Source organism: Physella acuta, unplaced genomic scaffold, assembly GCF_028476545.2.
Source record: "Physella acuta isolate Inbredline_101_S28 unplaced genomic scaffold, ASM2847654v3 ptg000264l, whole genome shotgun sequence".
Taxonomy (NCBI): Eukaryota; Metazoa; Mollusca; class Gastropoda; family Physidae; genus Physella; species Physella acuta.
Window position 1 is genome coordinate 2,010,476 of NW_026731783.1, and position 27,449 is coordinate 2,037,924.

The 27,449-nt window shown below is 33.6% G+C and overlaps 3 protein-coding genes across 3 annotated transcripts in view; 1 reads left to right on the forward strand and 2 right to left on the reverse strand.

The window, feature by feature from the left end:
* Window positions 1–1,289: 1,289 nt before the first annotated feature.
* LOC131939030 (F-box/WD repeat-containing protein 7-like) lies at window positions 1,290–14,734 on the reverse strand. Its single transcript, XM_059297281.1, has 13 exons — window positions 14,576–14,734; window positions 12,204–12,339; window positions 11,878–12,014; window positions 11,132–11,771; window positions 10,590–10,666; window positions 10,160–10,286; window positions 9,817–9,951; window positions 9,158–9,415; window positions 8,840–8,953; window positions 8,522–8,703; window positions 7,797–8,022; window positions 6,258–6,468; window positions 1,290–5,675 (listed from the first exon to the last, which is right to left on the reverse strand). Exons 2-13 carry the CDS (start codon window positions 12,306–12,308, stop codon window positions 5,350–5,352), a joined length of 2,538 nt encoding a protein of 845 aa, XP_059153264.1. The 5' UTR covers window positions 12,309–12,339; window positions 14,576–14,734; the 3' UTR covers window positions 1,290–5,349.
* A 297-nt stretch (window positions 14,735–15,031) lies between these two features.
* Window positions 15,032–22,604, forward strand: LOC131939034 (exosome complex component RRP43). The gene is made up of 11 exons (XM_059297283.1): window positions 15,032–15,053; window positions 16,261–16,297; window positions 16,440–16,503; window positions 16,650–16,723; window positions 16,994–17,036; window positions 20,061–20,166; window positions 20,556–20,601; window positions 20,936–21,032; window positions 21,436–21,556; window positions 22,014–22,117; window positions 22,479–22,604. The coding sequence occupies exons 1-11, from the start codon at window positions 15,037–15,039 to the stop codon at window positions 22,589–22,591; spliced, it is 822 nt and encodes a 273-aa protein (XP_059153266.1). The 5' UTR covers window positions 15,032–15,036; the 3' UTR covers window positions 22,592–22,604.
* Window positions 22,605–23,239: 635 nt separating this feature from the next.
* LOC131939031 (arginine--tRNA ligase, cytoplasmic) overlaps window positions 23,240–27,449 on the reverse strand; it is a 183,873-nt gene continuing 179,663 nt past the window's right edge. Inside the window, exons 13-15 of the mRNA XM_059297282.1 lie at window positions 27,071–27,129; window positions 24,597–24,844; window positions 23,240–23,921 (exon numbers count right to left, since the gene is read on the reverse strand). Coding sequence (XP_059153265.1) covers window positions 23,812–23,921; window positions 24,597–24,844; window positions 27,071–27,129 — 417 coding nt within the window. The 3' untranslated portion in view covers window positions 23,240–23,811. The remainder of the gene's footprint in view (window positions 23,922–24,596; window positions 24,845–27,070; window positions 27,130–27,449) is intronic.

The following is a 27,449-nucleotide window of genomic DNA, read 5'->3' on the forward strand; positions in this document are numbered from 1 at the left end:
AGTGGAGCTAAGTGGTGCAGACAATGGAGTGGTGTAGACATTGGAGCTAAGTGGTGCAGACAGTGGAGCTAAGTGGTGCAGACAGTGGAGTGGTGCAGACAGTGGAGCTAAGTGGTGAAGACAGTGGAGCTAAGTGGTGCAGACAGTGGAGCTAAGTGGTGCAGACAGTGGAGTGGTGCAGACAGTGGAGTGGTGAAGACAGTGGAGCTAAGTGGTGCAGACAGTGGAGCTAAGTGGTGAAGACAGTGGAGTGGTGAAGACAGTGGAGTGGTGAAGACAGTGGAGCTAAGTGGTGCAGACAGTGGAGCTAAGTGGTGCAGACAGTGGAGCTAAGTGGTGAAGACAGTGGAGCTAAGTGGTGAAGACAGTGGAGCTAAGTGGTGAAGACAGTGGAGCTAAGTGGTGCAGACAGTGGAGCTAAGTGGTGAAGACAGTGGAGCTAAGTGGTGCAGACAGTGGAGCTAAGTGGTGCAGACAGTGGAGCTAAGTGGTGCAGACAGTGGAGCTAAGTGGTGAAGACAGTGGAGCTAAGTGGTGCAGACAGTGGAGCTAAGTGGTGAAGACAGTGGAGCTAAGTGGTGCAGACAGTGGAGCTAAGTGGTGAAGACAGTGGAGCTAAGTGGTGCAGACAGTGGAGCTTAGTGGTGAAGACAGTGGAGTGGTGAAGACAGTGGAGCTATGTGGTGCAGACAGTGGAGTGGTGCAGACAATGGAGTGGTGCAGACAGTGGAGCTAAGTGGTGCAGACAGTGGAGCTAAGTGATGCAGACAGTGGAGTGGTGTAGACATTGGAGCTAAGCTGAGTCAAGTGCTGTAGACACTGTAGGCAAGTGATGCAGACAATAGATCCTTGATGTGCAGAGGATAAAACAGTGAACCAGTTAGATCTGAATACAATCAAAGTTTTAAACAACAAAACGTGGTCAAGTCGGTAAAGCTCATGATTGGTAAACCAAAAAGTCTCGAGTTCGAACCCTCTAGCAGATGCGGCTCATTAGCTTTGGACAGCCACTCTTCTAGGAGAGACAACTCCAAAATCAAACAACTGCTGCCTTGTAGTTTGTTCTTGGTTTGTCAAAGGCCATTGAAGCAAATCCGAAAAGAAAAGCAGGCTGAAATTCGAGTCGACGGACTCAATGACGCATAACCAGTTGACACGTATACTTAATTGTGTTGAAGGGGATCCCTTCCAACACTAAAATTAAGAACGAAGAAGAAGAAACAACAAAACCCATACAAAAGCATTCAATCAAAATAAACCTCACTAAAACACATAACGTTTATGTTTATTCAAATTTATTCATTCAGAAACTTTATAACCACTTCATGCTCAACCAAAAGATGTAGCCAGTAATAGAGGAGGTCAGATACACACAGCACTCCGAGGTGAACACACAGTCAACACGCAGCACACTCCACTGTCAATAGAATCTCACTGTAGTCAAATGTTTAGGACAATATGACACACATGTACAAGGTGGCATACATTCAGTTTGGCTCATATCATGAAAAAATAACTGGCCATTCAAAAAATATATATATAAAAAAAAATCACAAATTAAACCTCAATTTAAAAAGACAAACAGTTTTTATGTATGTCTCTGATATGAAAAAAAAAAATTACCTTTAAATGTAAAAAGTAATGTTGAAAATTAATTTTTACCAACAAAGTATATAAAATTTATGTGATACAATCTGTAACACCGTACTTTCATGGTACTAAAAGCACATAGCATACTCAAAAGACTAAATGCAAATTTTCTTGTTGTCACATATATAGTAATTCTCCGGTGCATGAAAAATCTTTTTAACTACAAGGTTATGATAAAAAATAATTTGTTTTAAAACACATATTGAAAATAATACGAAAATTTTTTTTTTTTAAATTTAGCGAAGCAACATAAATAGCAAGGATTAACCATCCTACTCAGGGGCATACTGAAATTTATAAATATATTTATATACTCAAACAAAACATTGAAATAATAAAAAAAAAAGTTTACAACATGTAAATCCGTGTGATGAGCCATAACTGAATGTATTTAAGAAGAGGAGAAATAAATATGCGATTCAGTTTTTTGTAATTTATGAATGTATTATGTGTATAAATCACATGGGAACAACATTAAAAGAATACTAATTACCGCATTGGACGCTGTCCTCAACTACCATGCCATTTGCTAGTCAGTATCAAATCATATGTGAATTTGGTCATACGCCTCAATCAAGATACAACAATTATATGGGTAAGACTGTCTGATTTTGTGCTTGGAACATACAGGCGTGGAGAAAAATAATGAATTATTTTCACGTGTATCATTAATTGGTTATTCAGTTGGTACCTCAGAGTGTTGAAAACAAATGCAAGGTGTTTGTGTTAAATGTAAACATTGTCTCAGTTATCTTGGGAGTTGAAAGTAGCTTCCCTTGGCCAACAAAACTATATCAACATAATTTAGAAAAACAAAAAATTTAATTTCCTACAGCATGCTTGATGGGGTAGGGTTAATTTTAAGATAAACAATGGAAGTCATCCATAAATATTTATTAAGACTGTCAAAGGCATTTGAGCTGAACCAGATGTTACAAAGTGATAAAATACACTACATGTTGGTGAGCCTAATATCGTACTTGAGTGAGAATCCCACTTTGTCAAATTACCAGGATATACAAGTAAAAGTATGCTACCAAATAAGGGAGATTACTCTATAATAAAGTCATAAGGGAGGTTATTCTAGATTGAAAACAAAAATATTCATGAAATCAATATAACAATTAGGTAGTAGCTCGACTGATTAAAACAAGTTGCTAAAAAACATAGAACCAAATCTTTTAAAATGAAATACAAGAATGCCATTTTGGTGCAAGCTACAACAATTGTTAGAGGAATGAAAAGTAAAAACAAAGACTTTTAGTATAACTTAGAAACTTTAACAAGACATCTGTTTTTTTTAAACACACAATGCATAAACTAGTTGTTGAATAATACTTTAGTAATTTGTTAAAAAGGTTAATTTTAAGAGTCAAAACCATTAAGAGGATAGATCTTTAGAATGCAAGCAGAAAAAAAATAAGGGTTTGAGTATTGATGTTAAAACTATTGTAATGATTAATAGTTTCAAAAATAATTTTTAATGAAATTTTTTTACAAATTTATAAAAAGTAAAGTTTAAACTATGCTTGGGAATTTAGAGTGATGTAGTTAAATCTAAAATAGAACTAACAGTCTGGATAAAAATACCTAAATCTTTTAAAGGAAACCCAAACAATGACAATTGAAATACAATATCTTGGAAGCAGGGCTAAGTAAGTTAGTAAAAATGTCATCCTAATAAAAATAAAAAAATTTAGAATTATATTAGCTTTTAATAATAATAAAAAAAACAATCTTGACCCTCTTTATATCTGTTTAAACAATTTAAAAACCAAATAAAATATGTTATCCCAATTCTTAAACTTTACCAGGTGACTATATGACTATATATTCAGACCATACACAATTTTGTTATTCTAAATAGTGAATATTGTATACTATTGAATGCATATATAGATTTTTTTAATGTACAAAGAACACTGATTATCACATTGTTTAAAAAAAAATGATCATACTGCCTCAGATATACACATCCATAAAAATAGTATTTCATCAGCAATTAGATGAAATCAAAGTTTTAAGTAGACCATTACCATATACCAATTTAAGGAACAGTGTTTGGTAGCTGTTTTTGTTTTTACATATATATATAAACAAGAGTTCAAGTGATTAATAAATGTAACATAAAATATCATCTGGGAAAACAACATGCATTAGACAATGTTCTTTGTAATATACAAAGAATATACTGACTCCTATATACTCTAGTGCTTCAAACATGACTAGGAATCTGAGATACTAGATGGGTTAATGTCTATCTAATCAACCCTTGCTTAAACCTTACAACTCTCCCCAGCCTATGGTATTAAGTTGATACATTTTACACCAGCCATTTTGAACGTACCCATTTTATAAAACAATATCTAATTTGCCCTTGCTAAAATCTTACTACTCTCCCAAGCCAATGGTACAGTTTATTCTATTGCAGCCAATGTAAAACCACCCCCAATACCACCATCAATTCATCTAAACCATTTTACAGCTAGCTAGCTATTTTTAACCACATCAAATAAAACTTTATTATATCACAAGTAAAAGAACCCAACTATTTTTTAAACATTTCCAACAAACTAATACTTTGAAAATTCGTAATTAGTTACAGATTTTTTGCAAAATAGGATCCTTTTTTCTTTTTTTTAATTATAGTTTAGAACATAGACTATTTAAAAAAAAGGATTATTAAAATAAGTATATCCTTTATAACAATTAAAATCTGTTCAACATAATAGAAATAAAATTTTATACACATATAAGTAATAATGTTTGATTGATGGGAAATATGAAACAACATGGAGTTAACTTCAATGTGGTGCTTATCTCAACATAGTCCACCACAATCAGGATGGTGGTAGCAGGAACACAAGCACACAGTGAACTCTGACCTCGGGCATACAATGTACAATATAGACAAGAGTTACAATAGAGTAATAACAGCAAGTGAGCTTACGTCACATTCAAGGTGGAACTGTTGAGCAGAAACAATGGCTTCTTCAGAGAAAGTAATTATTGAAAAATCTGTTTCTGTTTATTCAATACTTGGGCAAGTTTCTATTTTAACGACTGACACCAAACTTGAAAAAACTTTAAAACTTGCGAGGGCTAATATGAATTCTCTGTATACTCGTGTAACAAAGCTAATTTATTTATTATATTAGTTACGGATTTATTTTATTTATAAGCTATTTGTCAACTATTCATATTAATATTTGTTCTAAAGTTTAAACAATATTTTTAAAAACTAAACTTTGTCTCTCAAGCAAGGGGGAATTCAAACCAAAAAGGTTTTTGATATGTCATGTATGTATTTAGTAAAAGATTGCGCTTGATGTTAGAACCTATTGATAGCTTTACCTAAATATAGTTTCTGTAGAAAAATATACAAGCATGGTTTTAGTGAAAATAATTTAAAATTTGTTAATAAAAATAAAGAATATAATTGAAACAATATATGTAATACTAACTTGCTAGAAAATTTGCAGCAAAGGAAATATCTTTATAACATGGAAATTAAAGAAAACAACCTTAATCCCTTAAAACTTGTTGGAAATGTTCTATTCTCAATAAAAACCTTTCAAGTCAAATTCTGTGGCCATTTATATTGACGCAAAATTTAGCTGAGATTGATCTCACAAGCTGATTGTAAAATGTAAGTTGTGGGTTTATGGTTTCACATGTCTTTTATCATCAACCACCAATCTATTGTGGTCCAGAAGAATGTCTCCTCTCCAACTGCTGATCACCATAATATTTCCTGTCCTTGTCCTCCACATCAAAGTCTAGGACCATAAGCTTTGTCTCCTCTGTCCCGTTCCTACTGCCCACGGCACAAACTAGACGAGTGTTAGAACACCTCAGCCTCCATACAACACCCCCACTCCCACCACTTCCAAGAGTCACTAGGTTACGGAGGAACTCTCCAGTTTTGAGGTCCCATATTTTAACAGTGCCATCATCAGAGGAAGTTATTACAAACTTTTTACTAAACTGCAGACAAGTCACTGCACTTTGGTGCTTATTTGGCCCTGAAATGCATTAACATTGAGAAGGTTAAAACACATCAATAATGCCAAGTTTTAATGAATGTCATAAACATTTAATAAACAACTAAAACTAATAGTCGAAATGAAAAGATGAAATTTTTTTTCTGTAGCCAGAGCCTTATAAAGTCTGGTAAACAGATTAGAATTTTACTGCACTATCCTATCAAAATGTCTAAAAGTCAAAATTGGTTTGCTCCACAATGAAATTAGAAATAAGCTCAAAATTGGTACATTTTGTAATGTTTGACATATGTATAAGTAAATAATTGAAAATGTGTATAGTGAATTTAATTTTTTTATCATTTCAATGAGATGTGGATTTCTTTCAGCTGGTTGAGTGTGGATGACCTACATTTTAAGCTACAAGATACGTACAATGCCAATATTTGATAATTTAAAAATGGAGTAACGCTTTCCCTAAAATAGATTGATGCTGAATCTGCTTTCTCCTTTATATACATCCATACATATCAATTAAAAAATATCCATGATAGAAATTATTCATATACCAAGGCTAGAAAACTTAGCTACTTGGTGCTAAATATACAAAAAAATTAAAATTACCTTGTAGGGTCTGTAGACACTGTCCAGTTGTTATATCCCAAACTTTGACTGTTGAGTCTGCGTTGCCCGAGACAAGTATATTGTTTTTTAACTCCAGCCCACTGGTCAGTGACTGATGACCAATCAAGGTGTGGAGACAGTTGCCAGACTCAACATCCCACACTCTGATAGATGTGTCCAGCGAACCACTGACCACATGAACACCATCAAACTGGAATACAAATCACATTTTTTCTTATGTTGTTTAGCATGAACAAAGTTTCTATCAAGGGAATACAGTCTTAGAACATGGGATTCTAAAAATATATATTCAAAACCAGCTTCAATGCAAAAAATTACATCTTATTTTTGGGGACATATCTAAATTTAAAACAATGGTTTCCTTATCTAACCAATCATTAATACACTAGCGTACCCGACCCCGCGCGTTGCCGCGGGGATAGAAGAAAGTTTGACGAAATATATTAGGATTTCACCAACGCGTTATCAATTATAATTATACTAGGCATGCTGCCCAGCTTCACTTAGGCTTTCGAAAACATTGAGAATTTGAATGCTTAATTAATTCGCCCGAGGGTCGGTCTACGACCTCAGGCGTTATGAAGAGGTTCCTCTGTGGACATTTTTTTTCGATTTATAGCTCATATAAGGCGCCGGTCAGTCGAGGTCAGTTTTGACCCAATCATCGTAGACTTTTCGGCCAACCGGCCCCCGTGTTCTGTCGCCCCAAGGCAAGATCCTGCCAAATTTGAAGAGCCTGCGGCGCCGGGAAGTGCCCTATCGGGCACCCGACAACTTTGCTTTATATATTATAGAGATTAGCAAATTGCATAGATAAACAAAGATTTCAATAAAGTAATTAACGCCTGAAATACTTTAGTATAGAAATGTATTATTTGAATAGATGAATCTAGAATATCTAGATCTAGAATCCAAATAAATAAAATAAATTTTATGAGTTTAGGCCGGAAAAATTGTATTGTATACATTTCATAGTGTACGTAGATCTAAATCAAATTTGAATGAAATAGTTCATTTCTTTTTATTCTAAACACGGCAGATGACGTCATTAGTTAATGTATAAGCAATAGTGACGTCACTGTTTTATGCGTTCTTTTTCACATCTATTAATGCTTTTCCGGTTGCATAAATAATACTGTTTCTCTACATTCGAATACGCCTTTATTTTTTATTTTTCTTCTTTAAATAAAATTGTGGTTATACATTTAAAACATCTAACATATTATTTTCAACAAAAGTCTGTATAAAGTTCTCTCCATATATCGCTGCCGTTTCTGACGTGATGTCCGGCGAAAATATTTTGCGGACAGACAGAGAGAGAGAAGAGCGCACATGGGCCATTATATATTAGGATTTTTCTGTTGTTTTTACATTATCACATGAAAGAAAAAGTGAAAAGTAATATACTTATCTAATTATTATTTTCAAACCCTTAAAAATGAAAAAAAAACAAGTGGACTGTTTTCATGTTGAGAAGAGTTAAGCTCATGATAAATAGTATACAAATGGTTGACTAACCTGTAAAGAATAAACTCTATTGGAATGCCCTTGTAGTGTGTGTAGACAGGTCTCTGTTTCAGGATCCCACACTCGAACTGTGTAGTCGTACGCACCACTGACAACACGTTTACCATCAAACTGAACACACCTAACAGCTGCTACGTGCCCCATGAGAATGTGCTTGCAGACCCCCGTGTCAATGTCCCAGACTCTCAGTGTTGCGTCCCTTGAGCCGCTGACCACCCTGACAATGGACAAAAGTTCTAAATATATGCATGCACACCAGTTTGCGACCCCATGTTGTAGACTCACAAGTCACACAAACACCAGGGCCGAATATTTGAACCCCATTGCCTAGTTAATCACAAACTACAGCATCTTCACTTCGTTAACTTAATGCCTTGCATTTAATAGGTGCATTTTTATCAATGAAAGGAAAACTAAAAATAATACATAAATAATTAACAATCTAAAACAAACAAACTTTCTTAATTAGCTATTAAATGATTTAATACAACTTTTTTTTCCAAAAACATAGCTTCGCCTACTCTGGTTTTAATTTGTGGAACAATCTTCCTAACAAAATAAAACTAGATCTGAAAATATATTCAAATCTAAACTAAAACAACAATTATATTTTAAAACGGCCAATGTGAAAAAAGGCCTCTGTGCCTACTATTGTTACCGTAATTGAATAAATAAATGAACAAAAAAATATCCTAAAATGAGGCAGAATCACTTACTGGTTGTCATGGAGAGACATGCACCTCACTGTAGACGAATGACCATAGAGGGTGTGCCTGCACTGTCCAGTCTCTGCATTCCACACCTTGAGCGTGCGGTCAGTTGACCCGCTAATTACAACTGTGCCTGACATTTGAGATGACCAGACTCCTCCTGTGTGACCAATTAGTGTACGCAAACACTGTAAAATAAAGTAAAAAGGTAATTATTAAATTTAGTAACTTTTGTTTTTAATTTTTGTATTCAAATTAAAAAAAAAATTAAACAGCTTGTATTATTAAGTTCAATGGACATACAAAACAAACTCTTTTTTTTACCTTTCCTGAAGTAACAGACCAAACTTTCAATGTATTGTCGTCAGAGCCACTGACCACTCTATTCCCACAAAACTCCAAGCATGTGATGACATGGTCATCATGGCCTTTTAAAACCTACAGAAATACGTTGAAACAAAGTAGAGACTACCTTTGGCTAGTTGTATGCATGCTAAATTTGCAATGTGATCACAGACCACAACCCATGTTATGTATCACTTAGTGAAAACTAACCATAAATCTTTATAGGTCAATTACTGAATAAACATTTATTATAATGTATTACTAATTAATGAATGAAAATAAAATGTAATGACTAACCTTAGGAGGGCGATTAACCCCTGTCCTCCAGTTGTGTTCTATCTGAGACTGTCGCATGAACAGCGACTTGTAAGGACTGCGAGCTGAATGACGCCGCCTCATGCGAGAACCATACACCGTCTCCTCATCTATACCCTCCTCTCTACATTTTTCCCTCCAAAGGAGATTATCCTCAGCAAGGACTCTCCAGTACCTGCAAGTCTGAGCAGCCCGTAGCAGATCTTTTGGCTCCAGAAATGATAACACATATAAGGCAAGCTGAAAAATAGAATTGAGTGATAAAAATTACAAATGCTGTGTTCAAGTTGGTGGTGGCTGCTAAAATTGTTTTGTTAAGCATGATTATATTTTTGTACTAATTCGATATCTAAAGAAGCAGTAGGGTCTGCTAACTTAAATGGCTCAGTTTGATAGTATGTCTTCTGATGGGTAACTTATGCACGTTAGGGAAAGTAAAGCTAACTGGGCATAGAACTGACTACACTATCACTCAATTTGCAGAAATCATTGGAAGGTGAACCTTACTTCACTTGCCCTACTAACCATAGAATTAAAGAGGTAATTTTCCATTACTCTATTTTCTTTATTTCTGAGTTTACAAACAAGAAATTTTAATCAAATAAAGAAGATAGTTTTTTCTCTGCTGTGAATGGACCTACCTCTTTAGGCAATAGTGAAATGAAATCCCTCTGGAACTGTGGTTCAATGACCTGCATAATGTGCCTGACTTGGGTTGGATCACAGAGATTTATCAGCTCATCCACCGCCATCATCCGCTCTGCATTACCCCAGGCCTTAAATAAAAACCAATCAGTTATTCATTGTAGAAATTGAAAGAAATTTAATATTCTTCAAAAAAAAAAGCATTAAAATGTTAGAGAATTATTTCCCTTAAGTAAAATTAATTTGGAAAAAAAAGTAGAATCATATTTAAATCTGTAACATCCAAAAGTCTGAAGGGCACACACAGTTTTATTATTTATTCAACTCCTTTTAAATTACCTGAAATGTTCTTAACCAGTCGTCCATCTTTGGAGGAGGATTCTCTTTTGATGGAATTTTTCCTCTAGGCATTTGTGCCAACCTCCATCGTGGAACTTTAGCAAGGCTTTGGCCACATATATGACAACTAGGGATTGTAATAGAAAATTCAAATAAGCAGAGCTTTAACAGATATACCATTTGATCAATCAAAATAGGTAATGTCTATTAAAAAATAGCATACATAAAAACCTAGCAACCTATTAAATCATAACTTAAAAGTAAATAGAATAAAAACTGAAGTTATATTTAAGTGACTGTTTTAATCTTGTTTTGTTACTCTTACACATCATGATAAAAAACATTGTCTAAATTAAATTAAATGTGATTTTAAAAAAATAGGACTGATAAATTTTAAAACAAACATTTCCAGCAAGGTAAGTGAACTTACCTAACCATGGCAGTTCTGAGCTTTTTTCCTGGTGACATGTCAGTATCATCTTCTGCCTCAGATTTTCTTTTCAATGGCTAAAACAGTAAACATTTTAACATAGACGATGTTTTTTAACAACTTCAACTGTATACAGTATATATATTTCAAACAGCATTTATTTTTTAAATACTTGGACAGGTTATTCTCTCTATTTAACTTTTTGATGCTGGAACATGAAACATAATCATGTTACTGTGGTGAAATTTTAATACATCCATATATTAATCAACAGATATTAACTAATAAAATTATATAAGAAAGAGTGATCACAAATTTAATTAACCATGAAGTTCAGCATTGGTGCAACTGAATAAAAATAGTTTTTAGATCAAAATAGGTCAGCTCAGCTGTAAGATATTTAAAAAAAAAAAAAAACCTTGGTTCAGTCAAAATAAATGCCTTCTTCTTCAATAACAATGAATATAGACTAAGAGTCTACAATAAAAATTATACAAAAATGTATTGAAAAATTGTCGTACTTTTTAACAAGGTGTACTTACAGACTTAGAATCTCCCTTCTCATCTTTATTTGAGTTACAACAGCTTGACCGTGGCCTCAGGTTGAAGCTGACAGAATGTCTATGATGCCCTTCTTCCTCCACCTCATCTTCAACCTCACCATTTTCCTCCCCCTCCTCGTAATTATTGTCCTCATTATCACAGTCATCATCAAATCCCTCCAGAGGATGACTCAGCACACTCTCATCATCATCCTGCTCGCTTTCATTATCTGACACTCCTTCATTATCCAAGACACCGTTCTCCTCATGACCATTTTCAATGTTTATATTTTGTATATTAGCATCCTCCTCCACGGCTGCGGCGGCGGCTATTCTATCATCTCTTTCATCATCCCCATCATTACCGCTGTCCTCTTCGTGGGCCCTGTTGTTGAGAGCAGGTTTCCCCCCACCCCCACCACTCCGGGTGACAATGAAGCTGGTGGAGGAGCTCTCTGCTGGCGGGGTCTCAGACGAGGAGCAGCCTTGACCCAGGCGGAGGGCGGCGCTCTGGGAGCGGGTGAAGTGGCAGGGTGGGGGGGACGAGTGAACACAGTCGGGACCACTTCCTGATGGCTCAGTTATACAGATGTCTAAGGCCTCTTGGGTGGATCCATGCTTGCGAGTTGTTCGCCTCTGACTACAAAACACAAAGTAAAAAAAGTGAATATTTTACACTGATATCAATTCAATACACACTCTAATTTCTACTAATGCAGTTACAAAAACTAAAATTTGTAACTTACTTCTTTATCTGCCCATTTCTCTTTTTGGCTGGAGAAGGCCTCCGGCAGATGATGCGGCCTTTATTCTGCTCAATGATGGCGGGACTTATTCCAGGCACTAGTGATAGTTCGACAACACTGTGGAACCCACCACTTTCCTGTATTAAGATAAAACAAAATAAAATTCCATAGTTAAACTCATACACCTGTGTACTGTATAGATTTAGTGAAAACCTTGCTTTTGACTATTGATCCATTCAAAGAGTAATTAAACTAAGAGATTCCTGGCTAAAATATTACATTAGGGCTATGACTAAATCTGAAACCAATAAAATAAAAAAACTGACCCTCCTGTGTCTAATTATAGCCTCAGCTCTGTGCTGTCCTACACCAGACAGGTTCTCTAGATCACTTATTGTTGCAGTGTTGATGTCAATCTTTTTTCCAGCCATCAAAACTCATATAGCCATTAGCAGCTCTCAACTGGGGAGGAAAAAATATTGTACAAATCTTTATCCCACAACTAAAACAACTACGTAAGAATTATAAATAGCAGTGAAGCTCAAAAACACTTTTTAACAACAAACACTGTGACAGCTGGAACTTATACTGATAAAAATCTAAGTCTACAGAACATAGTCAGCAACATAAAAAATAGTTTCTTTTGTGTAGCGGATACCTCACTGTTTAACTACAGTACTAACAACACAATGGCTGATGTTTATCATTAAACATGTAACAAATAAATGACAAGTTTTAAAAACAAACTAACACTATACGTCACTGGCCTAGTTAAAAAAAAATAGGTGGTTAACATTTTTAGCTCAGTGTAAAAATATATTTTAATATTTTTTTTTTAAACTGCAGTTACTGATGTGAAAATGATAGAGCTTCACTTAACAAGAGTGTACTTACAAAATATTATACACATAACATGTTAGAGAGCTAATGATGAAAGTGATGTATATGTTAGGAACAAGGTTTATACTGCTAGATGAAAGCTGAGATTCCTGACATTTTATACAAAGATGAGATTCCTGAATTTTTGTGACTTAACAGGAAATGTTTAAGCAACTATAAAACAATGCAAAAAAGTAATCTCCTTTTAATTACAGTATAAACAATGATTTATTTTATGCAATAGTGCTATGTTTATATTTGTGTTCTTTAGACATTTGTCAGAAAATAATTTCCATGGCTGCCTAACCCAAAAGAAACCTTTAAGAAGTATTACTTTTCCATAACAAGGCCCTTTTATCAAAACTTTTAATAATAAAAAAATTTTGCACCAAATTTTACCAATATTAAAATCATAAAATCATTATAGGAAGGACGAAAAAATTGTGGTAGTTTTAATGAAACAAAAAAAATGTGATTTTTCAAACATGATGTTCTTTTAGCAACCAATGCTTTGACTATTTCATCAAAAGAAAACAAGCTTTGTTTTCTTACTTTTAGCACATTTAAAATCATGTTATTATGAAGATTTCTATTCTTATTTTATTTAACCTAGAATATTATTTTAAAAACTCTGTAACACTAAGTCAGAGTTGGGTGGGGGGTGGGGAGAGAGAGAGATAGAAACAGAGTGCTCGTAGTGATTCAAGAAATTCAAGGTTTTTCTTCTTCACAAATTTAAGACCTGATCGCTTGTAAAAGCTTATTTGGTGTCAAAAAATTATGGCATAGATCAAGAGGTTTTTTCGTTAACAATTTAGCAAAATAAAATAATTAAGATAATTTTTAAAAAGAGCTTGTAGAATGTGCATGTGCTGTCTTGTGTCATTAGCTTCACAGTCAGCGCGGCCGTAAAAAGTGGGTGAGGTAAAAGTAATACGAGCACAGCACATTTCTCTGATTATTTCTGTTTCAAACTTTAGTTTGTTTTCTTTTGGTCAATACAAAATAGAAAGAGAAACAGAGTAGTCTGCACTAAAGCTTTGAGCAATTTTAATTTTAAGAAAAAGCAAGAGTTTTGCAAAATAGAAAAATTACATCTCTGCTAGAGGAAATTGTATAAATAACCATGATGGTAAAGTGATATATAAGGCGCAGCCTAGCGGTTGTACATTAATGATGTAATTTTAACCAACCGAATTTTACCCCAACCCATATCATCATTAATAGCTAGACACACAACAAATGGCATCAAAGAATTCAGTCTACAGCCCCACCCACCTCGCCAATGTTTTACAAAATAGTCGGATGGTGGAAAAAAATTTTCCGACAGAATTTTTTTTTCTGAGGAAACTTTTCAAAAGGTGGATTTTCTTGACTTTCTCTGAGTTCTGCAGGGTGTAAATATTGCTGTAGGCCTGTTAAAACACTACAATCTAGTGGCTTGTTACTCTTAATATTCCAATAACCCTTTTATTTGTAAATTTTTAGTCATCTAGAAATGCATACTTAAAAATATTGAGAAGAACCAAATCATTTTAATTTAATAATTTATTTAGAACAAAAATACTTAATCTTGATTCATGATTTGATTAGTGTTGGCGAGTCAACAGATACTGTTGAGTAAGGACATAATACGCTGATTTTAAATCACATGAATATACTGTATAATGTTATAACTTCACAAATCTACCATTATCAAATTAAGTGAGTTGGAAAAAAAGTCGGTGGGTCGGTCGGTAGCAGTGGCTGAGTGTCAGTGGGCAGAGCACCTGTTGTCAAATGTTCTATAAAAGTCTATGTTCGTTGTGATACGACTTACTAGCAGTAACAGAATAATTAGATTAATCTGCGATCAATTGAGATAGAGGCTATGCAGTTAATAATAGTGGAGACTTGACTTTAACTCTTCATCAGACGGCAATTGTTGTGATGTAGAGCTAATAAAGTTCAGCCATATTCGTTGTGCAGACTTCCTCTGCCTTTGATGTTACGAACAAAGCCGACCAGACTCGGAAAGGACCGAAAAAAAAGACATTAAAATTAATAACGAAACAAGCCAGTTTAAGATATCACTAATTTAAAAAAAAAGATTTGATTATATTACAAACATAGTACTAAAAATTTGATTAAACCACAGTGATAATTAGATTTATAGATTGTTTAATGATTTTAATCATAAAATGTTAAAATAGTTTTAACTCGAAATTTGGACAATAATATTTTGTGACAACACATCAATAAAATGCGGCAACGGAAGAAGTATGAAAATTGTAAATAACAATGGCGGATCAAGTAAGGTTGGTAAATGTTTTTTACTCACGCGTAATGAAGTAGTTGAAGTATGTATTTCATTACATTATGCCCGTCATTTAAACGGACGCAGCCGTTAATAGTCTCGACTGGGGTATTAAATAATTTAAAAAACCGGATGCGATGTTACTAAAATATTTAAAATAAATTTTAGATTAGCCTAGGTCAGGCTTTTCACGTTTTTTTTATTTTTGAGTGAGACAGTGATTGATACCAGAGGCGTAGCGAGGGGGGGGGGGGGGTGGGGGCTGGGGGGGGGGGGCACATGTCCCCGGGCGCCGACCTTAGGGGGGGCGCCAAAATGGGTTGGAAAAACAAATTGAAAGTTTGAGGAGGGGGTGCAAATGCAAGGCAAAGTTCGAGGGGGGTGCAAATCGAAAGTTTGTCCCTGGGCACTGGGAAGGGTCACTACGCCTCTCTGATTGATACACCATGTTTCTTCCAGACTTTTCTTTTTTCATCGGGGGGGGGGGGGGGGGGGGCAGACTAAAATTTTCGAGGGGGGGGGGGGTTAAAACACAGTTAAAAGTAAGAATTTAAAATTTTCTATCTATCGGTCTATAGATAGACTATAGGCTATAGAGTATAGACTCACTATACTATAAGTATAGACGCTTGTAATAAATTCCATTTCGTTGGGGGGGGGGGGGCGGTGGCTGTAGACTTTCTTTGCGGGGAGATGCCTGGAAGAAACTCTGTTGATACTATTTCCATTGTGATACACATTACACAATACAGGTCAGATAGTCTGATAGACACTGATATTGATATGCCAATTGAATAGGCCTAATTGTAAACTAGACCCTAATAATTTTAGGCCTAATCATATTTCTCAAAGTTATATTTGAGTAGGCATAGGCCTAATTTTTAGATTGTAGACTTAAATCTAGTTACTCTAACTAAAAGTTTAAAAAGCTGTTACATTCGATTTAGATTTATATCTATTCTAGTTCAGATTTAGGCCTAGGCACCAAACTTAATTAAAGTTAATTCATTAGTTTATTTCTTAGTTCTTAAGATATTTTAAAGAGTTGCTAGTTAAAGAATAGATTTTTTAAGCTATTTTTTAAAAAAATTACTGCCTGCTACCATTTAGAAAATTCAAACTTTAGGACTTTAGGTTTAGATATTAATTTTTCAAGGATGTGATTAGGGAGGTCTTAATTTAAAAATTTTCTTTTTTTTTTATCACAGAGTTACACAGCCCAAGGAGTACTACACAAAATTCTTGGTATTTAGAATTTTTATTACTGAGTACTTTTTTTACATTATAGACCTTAACAATTTTAATTTAAATTTAAATCTTTGCAAGATTTGCTTATACAGTTGTTGCTCCTTACACTTACTTTATTTCTAACGGAATTTTTTTTTAGGAAAAGGATGTTCGACCAGATGATAGAGAGCTTGGTGAATTTCGACAAACCATATTAAATATTGGTGAGGAACATTTTTTTTTTTGGGAAATTTACATTTTTAGTTCATTTCTTTTTTATTTTAGTTTTTTAAATTGATAACATATGGAATAAAAGGTTACTAGTTTACTCTTGTATAGATTCAAATTATTTTTATCTTCTGTTGTGCAGGGTGTGTGTCAACAACAGAAGGGTCCTCTCTAGTAAAGCTTGGTAACACAACTGTCATCTGTGGTGTGAAAGCAGTAAGTAGTTAACCCAGTTGCGTACTCCACATGAGCTGTCAGTGCTCAACCTGCTCCCCACGCTTTGGTTCCCCACCCTCACACGTTTCAGTTCCCTACCTTCACTTGCTTTAGTTCCCCGCTGTCACTCACTTTGGTTCCCCAACCTCACACCATACTGCTGTTCCCTTATACACTTAACTGTTCCCTATGGCTCACTCCATTTTCCTCTTACTGACCCCATACTGTTCCCTCTCACCAATATTTTAATATTAATCTTTTTTCTCTCAGGAAATCACACAGCCTGGTGCAGATGGAAAAAAAGGATTTATAGGTATCAACAATTTATAGTGCTTGACTTACCTAAAGAATTATAGTGAAATCACATGCACAACATTTTATATGAAAGGCTCCCAATAATATATTCAAACACACATTTCCTCTCATCCCTGATATAAATAAATGTAAATCTCTTAAAGACTTTTTTTTTTTTGGCTTTTACAAAGTCCCTGTCTGTTTCTAACAGTTCCAAATGTGGAGTTGTCTCCCATGTGTTCACCAACTTTAGACTGACAGTTTTTTAGACTCCTGGCCTTTTGTTTCTAACAGTTCCAAATGTGGAGTTGTCTCCCATGTGTTCACCAACTTTAGACTGACAGTTTTTTTAAACTCCTGGCCAGTAGCGTACGCAGGGGGGGAGCAGGGGGAGCGGCCGCTCCCCCTCTGGCCATTTTCAGCAAAGTGGCGCCTTTTTGGAAACTTTTTAAACTCAAAGTTTTAAACAATGATATTTGTTTAAAAAAATATTTTTGGTCGGTACATCTATGTAAATCACAAGATTTCTTTTCATGCAGCAATTAAGCATTATTGTGCTAGTCTAGTAGTGTCTACGTTTACAACACGTATTAACAGCTGCATCAGTTAGCCATTCTAAAAATAACCATTACGATGCATTGGAATTTTTAAAAATCCTCTACCGGTAGTACCACTTTGCAAGAGGGGTGTTAAGTTTAATGCAACTGTATAATGTATTTGCTTACGAATAATTGCATTAGAAAATGTTATACATAAAACTTCACACATAATTACTTTATTTATACAGTTTGAATCGTGTGATTAATTTTTTGAAAATTACAATGCAGAAACAAATACAACTGATATGGCACCTCTATTTAAATTTACTTATGAGCAAACTGTGTAGTGGTGGAGAAATTTTGACAAGGTCAACAACGTAGTATTCTTACAGTTTGGGCGATAGTGATACGATTACAAATTATATGAAACAGTTACAACCCCCCTCCCCCATGGACCCCTCTGTAAAAAAAAATATTGTCATAATACCACTGCTACTATTTCTGAATCAGTATACATGTGTAATATATATGTATGTTTAGAACAGTCATCTAAAAACTGACGCTATGTTCACTCTGAGTTGGTTATCTCCCCCCCCCCCCCCACACCTCACCACCACAATTGTGTAGAGCGACATTATTGTCACACCTAGGTATACAGATTGTAGGAAAAAAAGTCACAGGGAAAAAAACACAGGAAAAAAAACACAGAAAAAAAGTCACAGGAAAAAAAGTCACAGGAAAAAAAGTCACAGGAAAAAAGTCACAAATATATATTTGCATGGGATTTGTTAATACTTTTATGTATTAAATATTCAGAGAGTGCAAATTAACTTAAGATTAATTAAATGTAATGTAATGTGTGTAGGTTGTATACGTATAGTAATTTTTATAATTCATCTAAAAATATTTAGTATGAATTATGTAGATTGTAATTATGTTAAACATAATATTTATAGCATTTAACAGAATGTCCACGGTTTTCATCGTGTTTTTTTTAAAATTAAACTACCGTGAAATGGTAAGGTCATCTGAATTACTGCCCTCAACTCATCGCAACAATAGTTATGCTTAGTTCAACCACCTTTACTGCCCACATTTATCACGCTCATTACATAACAAAACTTAGGATCAAAACAGAGAGCCGACAAGGTTCAAAGGCTGTCATTGACACAAAACGTCAACAACACAAAATATGTTCGGACAATGCCGACTGAGGAGAGGCCGACCATAGAATAGCCTACGGCAAAACCTATGCAAAACACAATGATGTGCCTACATTTCTTTTATAGTTAACTTTTCTACAGCGTATGTAACTAAATACGTAACAAAAGTTAAGATTGTTGTGTAAATTATCTTAGAGTATTTTTACTTACAATTTTTATAAATCATAATACTTTTAACGTCTATAAAGCATTTATGCTATAAAAAATACAACCCACAAATATAACATACAAAATTTTACAATTCTTAACAAATAAATCAAAAGATTTCTAAAAAGATTTGTGTGACTTTTTTTCTGTGACTTTATTTCTGTGACTTTTTTTCCGATAAAATTTTTCCATTGTGACTTTTTTTCCGTGACTTTTTTTCCTAGCAAAAACTGTGACTTTTTTCTGTGTTTTTTTTTCCTGTGACTTTTTTTCAGTTTACCGGTATACACTGGGTTGGATAATTGACCTAAAGTGACCGGACAGTAAAAAGGTGTGTGAGCAATACGTACAGTGATCTAACCCATACATATCACTATATTAAAAACGATCTTTAAGGAACACAAAGAAGCAGCAGTTAAATAATAAAAAATGTAGGCTATTATTCCGAATATCTGTTAAATTGAAAAGCGCGCTTTTATACCAACTCTGATTTCAAAAACTTTCATTATGCTGTAATACTTTAGCATTTATGATGACAATATAGATCTATTTAATTCTGATTATAGACAAAAACATTTTGTTAACACGAATAGTTTTAAACAATTTCATTATATTTTAAAGTAATTATTTATTTGTTTTGACATTTATAATTAAATGTGTAGATATATACATATTTATATTAAGAGAGTGATTATTTCCTCTATTTCACATGTCTTAAATAATTTCCCAGGAATTATTATGTAAGAAGTTTTTTACAAGAATTACAAAACAGATTGTGTTACGTTCATTGTTTTTGGTTGTAGTGTGTGTATATTTTGTTTGTTTTTTGTTTAGATTGATACAATTTTTGTTTTGTCGGCCTACATTGTGTGCTTTTTTCTTATTTCTTCAGAGTGCTACTTTCAATTTATTTTACATCATAGCGAAGTAATGACATACAGCTAGTAATTATATATATATATATATATATATATATATATATATATATATATATATATATATATATATATATATATATATATATATACGTATATAGAACGTGTTAAAAAATCGGCGCCTTTTTTTTGCTCTTTTTGCTCCCCCTACAACGAAAACCTGGATACACCTCTGCTCCTGGCCTTTTGTTTCTAACAGTTCCAAATGTGGAGTTGTCTCCCATGTGTTCACCAACCTTTAGAGCTGGTCCCCCTGGGGAACAAGCCCAGGTGCTCAGCAAAAATATGGCAGACCTGATCACAGAGTGGGTAACCTAGTTGTCATTGCTTCAACACCTCGTTAATCTAAACTAATTTAATCTTATTTTATATTTAATTTGATTATTAATTTAATTACATTACTAAATAGCAAATATGTTTTCATCATTCAAATTGTTCAAAAGTAATTATTTTTATTAAATAAAAATAACCTTTTAAATATGCAATTGGTATTATATTTACTTTCAGTTTAAAAACAATTTACATTGTTCTTAAATAAAAAAAAAAAATACTTTTTATTTGTCCTTAAAAAGTGTAATCTTTTTATTTAGTCATTATCTGATATCAGATAAGTAATTAACTTACTGATACAAATATTAAGAATTATTCCACTTCATGCTAGAATACATATAATGATTGTAATTCTTTTGTCTAGTTCACAGTGTGTGCTGTTGGAAAATCTCTGTATATGTCCAGGAAAGGTAAAATCGAATTCTGCGTACCACGTTTTTATTTTTATGCTTTAAAGTCTAAGACATTTCATGATTTATGTGCTCTACATGTTTTTATTTTAGAATATCTAAACATTGATTCAAATATAAAAAGCCTAACTTTAAATCTACATAAATTGTTCCCATGGCAAGTCATTTCATAACTTTAATCAAGATTTAAACTTTTATCTTTTACTTGCCATCTCTTATTATTTGCATAAATAAAAGAAATATAATATCTATTCATTACCATGTTCTTAATTGTAGTTAATTAAAGCAAAATGAAAAGAAAAATATCCTATAATTGAACCATGTTTGTTTTCAGCTTGTCTGGGTCCTGTATATAGATATGGTTTGTTTAGATTATGATGGGAACCTAATGGATGCATGTACATTAGCTCTGATGGCAGCTTTAAAAAATAGTAGGTGTTCCATTCAATAGGTTTTATAGATTGTTGGTTTTTTTTGTGTTGTATTTAATAGGCTTTAAAAATTTTATGTTTAATGGTGTTTTTGAATAGGGTTTAAAATTGTGGGTTCAATGGTGTTCTGTTGAATAAGCTTTAAAATATTAGGTTTAATGGTGTCTGTTGAATAGGTTTGAAAATAGTATTTTAATTTTGTTATGTATGTTGAATAAGCTTTAAAAATTTTTAAATAGTAGGTTTAATTTTGTTCGGTTGAGTAGGTTTAACTTTGTTCATTTTAAGAGTAAATCATGTGCACTGTATATTTGTTAATTCTATGGTTTTCTTACTTCAACGATTGCCTTCTAGTTTTAAAACCCAGCTGTTTAAATTCATAATGATTCTTTCCCTTGTGCAGCCTCTCTACCCCTAGTGACTGTTGATGAAGATTCAGGGGAAATAAAAACTGATCCCACCTCACACACATCTTTATCCATGTCATGCTGTCCTGTATCTACCAGTTTCATCATATTTGACAAGTAAGTAAAGTGTGTTGAGCTTGTAAAATATAGATTTATAGCTGTTGGGAGCATGTTTAGTAAAGAATAGATAGATTTATTGTACAGCCGATGATAGTGATAAGTGTGTTTAATAAGTAAGTTTTATTACATACGGGGTTACCATAAATGATGTCACACTTGAGATTGTATAAATAAGGGGGTGTTGTTGATTGATTTATTTTCAATTTGGAAATTAATGTGTATTGTAATAAAAAGTAATCAGTGTACCTAATCTGGATTGAGTTTGATATAAAAAATTATAGGACGGGGAGTAAGAGTTACAACAAAGTGTGTTGCATCATTAGTGTAGAGGTGAGGAGGGGGGTTACTGTTAAATCACCAAACATAATGTGTGATGTCATTTCTGGAATGGCTATTTTATTAAGTGTAACAGTCATAAATTTTATAAATGTTTATATTTTTCTGCCTTTTTTAGTTCGATCCTGTTAGTAGATCCAACAAGTGAGGAGGAGTCCTTATCAACAGGGGCGTTAACTATCATAACAGAGGGACACAACCTGTGCAGCATTTACAAACCAGGTATTTCAACAGTTATCTAACTTTGACTGCTGCAGTAATGAAATGCTAGTGTAATTCCAGTGAAAATATTTACTATGCTTATAGTATCATTTTTTTTTCAACATTTATATTTAACTTACCAGTGTATTTTAAGATAGTTTGAAATTTTTAAAAATTATTATCTTTTTACATTTCATGATTTTAGAAATGTCATAATTTGTTGTCTACATTTATTATAGAAATGTCATGTTTTTTTTTAGAAATGTCATAATAATTTGTTTACACATAATTATTTTTGAAATGTCATGTTTTTGTTTACATTTTTAAAAATAAATATCATAAGGTTTTGAATCTCTGCTGACATACATGTTTTACTGACCAGGTGGAACCCCACTATCTGATGAGCAGCTGAACACCTGCATAGAACGAGCTTTCACCAGGGGCAAGGAAGCAACCAAACTTTTAGAGGCCACATTCAGTTCAGTGAAGAGATAGTACTTTGTTGTTTTAATAAAACAATTTTTTTTTAAAGTATGTTTTTTGTTGTGTTATACATTAATGGTTTAGTTTAGAAATGAAGCCCAGAATTTCACAGCTTTGTGTCATAAAGCGATCTTTCATTAAAAATTTGATCTTAATTATTTTACCAAATTGTTATACATGATTACTGGGCGTGTCCCTAAGTCCATCCAGCACTGATGAGTACCTGACTCAATATTAGGAAAAGGAGAGTCTGCTGAGCAATAGAAATTTGTGAATAGGTTTAATACAGTTTTATTATAAGTTAATATTTTGTCAGCATCTGGTTCTCTATAGTTCTACTACTGCTTAAATTCAGATAAAAATTTAACAAAGAAATGTGAACCACACACCCTCCAATTAACTAAACTATAATAAAACCCACAACTGTAGCTATTGCAGCATTATTGGTTTCATTCAACACTAGAGTATTTCTGCTACAACATTCTGAAAATATTTTGTATTCTTTGGCTTGCTGTCCAGGCTCATGTTCCTGGCTTGTAATGTACTACATAGTAGGTCAAATATGTTTATTATGGACCATAATGATTTTTTAAAGTTTTGATATTTTCTAGGCTTGTTTTTTTGATGAACAGAAAACATGAATCTGCCATTGAACAGAAAAATAAATTTATTTGATTATGGGTTATGTTAATTGGAAACTGATTTGACATTAACATTTTTAATGGTATCCTATAAAAGAATTTAAAAGTTAAAATGTCTTAACTAATGTTAATGGTAAGGAAACAATTACTAGACAGTATTTGATATGGGAACAGATATTTCTGTAGCCAAACATTCCACAATTTTTATCAGAAGCAATTTTGAAAAAGAAATTTATTTCTACTGTACGTGGAAATATTCAAATAAAAAAAGAAAATATTTAAGTATACAATTTGTGTCCTAATTATTGTGTGCGCATATTTGCATACACAAACAATACTTTTAGAAAAAGAAAATTTAACTTAATGGGGCTGTGGTTTATAATTTTTAATGGCAACCTTATAATGCTTAATTGATTAGATATTCATAATTAAGTATTTGTCTTTAGACACAGGTAGGAACATCCAGAATTTGTTTACTCTTTATTAGCACGCTTTACATCATACAATAACACGTTTTGAGCTACACATTGGGTTTGCTACACTTCTTGAAAAATTAAACAGGGAACAAAAAAAACAAGATCTTTGGCGCTGTTACATCTTGTCTAGTGGCTGGATGCCCAGGATGTGGAATGATGTAGCGATCACTAGAGCTGTGGCCTCACACATCAGCAGGCGGCTCATGTTGACTCGGATGATCTTTCCTACAGAGTACACAATTTTTAACATCCTATTTAGGATAAATCTTTTTAAAACTTTTTATATTTTTTATCACAATTTTTAACATGCTATTTAGGATACATCTCTTTAAAAAAAATTTATACTTTTTTATCACAATTTTTAACATCCTATTCAGGATACATCTCTTTAAAAAAATTTCATAATTTTTCATCAAAATTTTTAACAATCTATTCAGGATATATCTCCTTAAAACTTTTTATAATTTTTTATGACACATTATTTTTTATAACTAAACTTTACTTTTTACCTTTTGATAAACTACAATCATTTCTTAATTACCATCAATTATTAATTTAAATAAAAACTAACAGTTATAATTTCTTAAATCTGTCTACTAATGTATTAATCATTCTTTAAACATTCTGATTCATTAGATCACAATATTTTTTGCAGATTCTAAAAACATGTTAGCACTTAATTTCCACACCACCATGTTTAAAAGTCATACCAAATGACTCTAACTACAATCATTACTTAACTACAAAAAAAACCTCAGCTGGAAAGAAAGAATTCCATATAACTACTTGACATTTTCAGGCCATTATAAAACTGGTTACATAACTGACTTGCAGCTTTTTTCTTCTCTATACAATAGCATATGTCATTGACCTATTTATAAAACTGGTTACATAACTGACCTGTAGCCTTGTCCTTCTCTATACAATAGCATTTGTCATAGAACTCTGTGAACGTAGTGGTCAGCTCGTACACATAGTCACACAGCGAGTGTAGCAACAGGTCATCCAGCACGCGGTCAATGACCTCAGTGAAGCGCAGGATACACTTGGCCAACTTCCACTCGGCCGGGTGGTCCAGCTCAATGGGTGTGGCCTTGGCCGCGGCCTTCAGATCATCTGGGCTGACATTGGCACTCCTGGCTATTGACCTGCAAATGTTGGGGAAATGTTGGTACTATGTTGGTTTTACATTGGGGGGGGGGGAGGAAGAACTTTATTGGGGCCATATTATACGTACAATGTTGGTTTTACATTGGGGGGGGGGGGGGGGGGTGGAAGGTACAACTTTATTGGGGCCATATAGGTATAATGTTGGTTTCACATTGGGGGGGGGGGGGGGGAAAGTAGAACTTAATTGTGCCCATATAAGTAGGATGTTGGTTTTACATTGGTGAAATAAGTTTTGAACCTGACAGCCCATGAGGCAGGTGAAGTAGAGTTCACTTGTTTCAGTGACCTTGGCATATAAAAGGGTAGTCTGGTTATCACTGTGCCCAGCTGCCTTTTATCTTCCCTAATGTAAGTCAGGTACCCATAAGAGCTGGGTGGACTCAGTGATGATTAACAAACAAGAACCTGGTATTTGAGCTTGGGATTTTAGTTAGCAATCATATGCTCTATCATTCAACCACGCCATCCCACATTGTTGGGGAAATGTAAAACTTTATAGTGGCCATATTAATACAATGTTGGTGGTATATAGTAGGGGAAGTAGAAAGTATTTGTATTGGTAGAGGAAGTAGAAAGTATTTGACCATATTAGTACAATGTTGGTTGTATATTGGTAGAGGAAGTAGAAAGTATTTGTATTGGTAGAGGAAGTAGAAAGTATTTGACCATATTAGTACAATGTTGGTTGTATATTGGTAGAGGAAGTAGAAAGTATTTGACCATATTAGTACAATGTTGGTTGTATATTGGTAGAGGAAGTAGAAAGTATTTGTATTGGTAGAGGAAGTAGAAAGTATTTGACCATATTAGTACAATGTTGGTTGTATATTGGTAGAGGAAGTAGAAAGTATTTGTATTGGTAGAGGAAGTAGAAAGTATTTGACCATATTAGTACAATGTTGGTTGTATATTGGTAGAGGAAGTAGAAAGTATTTGTATTGGTAGAGGAAGTAGAAAGTATTTGACCATATTAGTACAATGTTGGTTGTATATTGGTAGAGGAAGTAGAAAGTATTTGTATTGGTAGAGGAAGTAGAAAGTATTTGACCATATTAGTACAATGTTGGTTGTATATTGGTAGAGGAAGTAGAAAGTATTTGTATTGGTAGAGGAAGTAGAAAGTATTTGACCATATTAGTACAATGTTGGTTGTATATTGGTAGAGGAAGTAGAAAGTATTTGTATTGGTAGAGGAAGTAGAAAGTATTTGACCATATTAGTACAATGTTGGTTGTATATTGGTAGAGGAAGTAGAAAGTATTTGTATTGGTAGAGGAAGTAGAAAGTATTTGACCATATTAGTACAATGTTGGTTGTATATTGGTAGAGGAAGTAGAAAGTATTTGACCATATTAGTTCTATGTTGGTTGTATATTGGTAGAGGAAGTAGAAAGTATTTGTATTGGTAGAGGAAGTAGAAAGTATTTGGCCATATTAGTTCTATGTTGGTTGTATATTGGTAGAGGAAGTAGAAAGTATTTGTATTGGTAGAGGAAGTAGAAAGTATTTGGCCATAATAGTACAATGTTGGGTGTATATTGGTAGAGGAAGTAGAAAGTAGAAAGTATTTTACCATATTAGTACAATGTTGATTGTATATTGCTAGAGGGAGTAGAAAGTATTTGACCATATTAGTACATTGTTGACTGTATACTGGTAGAGGAAGTAGAATTTAAAAGCTGTTTCCTCAACACATGATTTATTTAAAAATCCTTGAAATGCAGTTTTAAAAAAAACGAACAAGTTTTTGCTGTCCTGGTAAAAACACTACAAAGTTTCCATTTTTGTGTGAAATGGTACAGGCTGTGGAACAGAGGATTTCAGCTGTCCAAAAACTATAATAAATGTGCCGGGAGTTGTCATGAAACATTTCTTAAAATGTCTGCACGTTAATGTCAAAGGCTAATTTAAAACATTGCAGGTAGAAATTAATTTTTTATTTATTTTACATAGCCTTGGCATGTTTACATGTATGAAAATATGGTGAGAAGGAAGATTCAGGCTTGAATCTATTTCTAGTTTGTGAATAGGGAAGGTAGGAAGAAAGCTACAAATAGGAAGAAATATAACTTGATTCTAGTCTTGCCGTAGAGAAAATAGGAAGAAAACTAGAAAAGATAGGAATAAAAATACAAACCTGATTCTAATGTTGGCATTAAGAAAATAGGAAGAAAACTACAAAAAAAAGGAATATAAATACAAACCTGATTCTAGTGTTGGCGTAGAGAAGGTAGGCGGCTGTGTTGCCACGGTCATCCAACATCTGAAATAAGGAAACGTCTGGTCAAGATCTTCCATGAAATAAATGTCTAAAACACATGTTAAACTAATGCACTTTGAATACAAAAAATAGAAGCTCATTTTTTACAGGCTGACACAGGTCTCTGACAGGGTAACAACAACAGGTCATCAGTACTTAGCTTTTACAGGACAGGTCTCTTACAGGGTAACAACAACAGGTCATGACACAGGTCTCTGACAGGGTAACAACAACAGGTCATTAGTACTAAGCTTTTACACAGGTCTCTTACAGGGTAACAATAACAGGTCATCAGTACTTAGCTTTTACAGGCTGACAGAGGT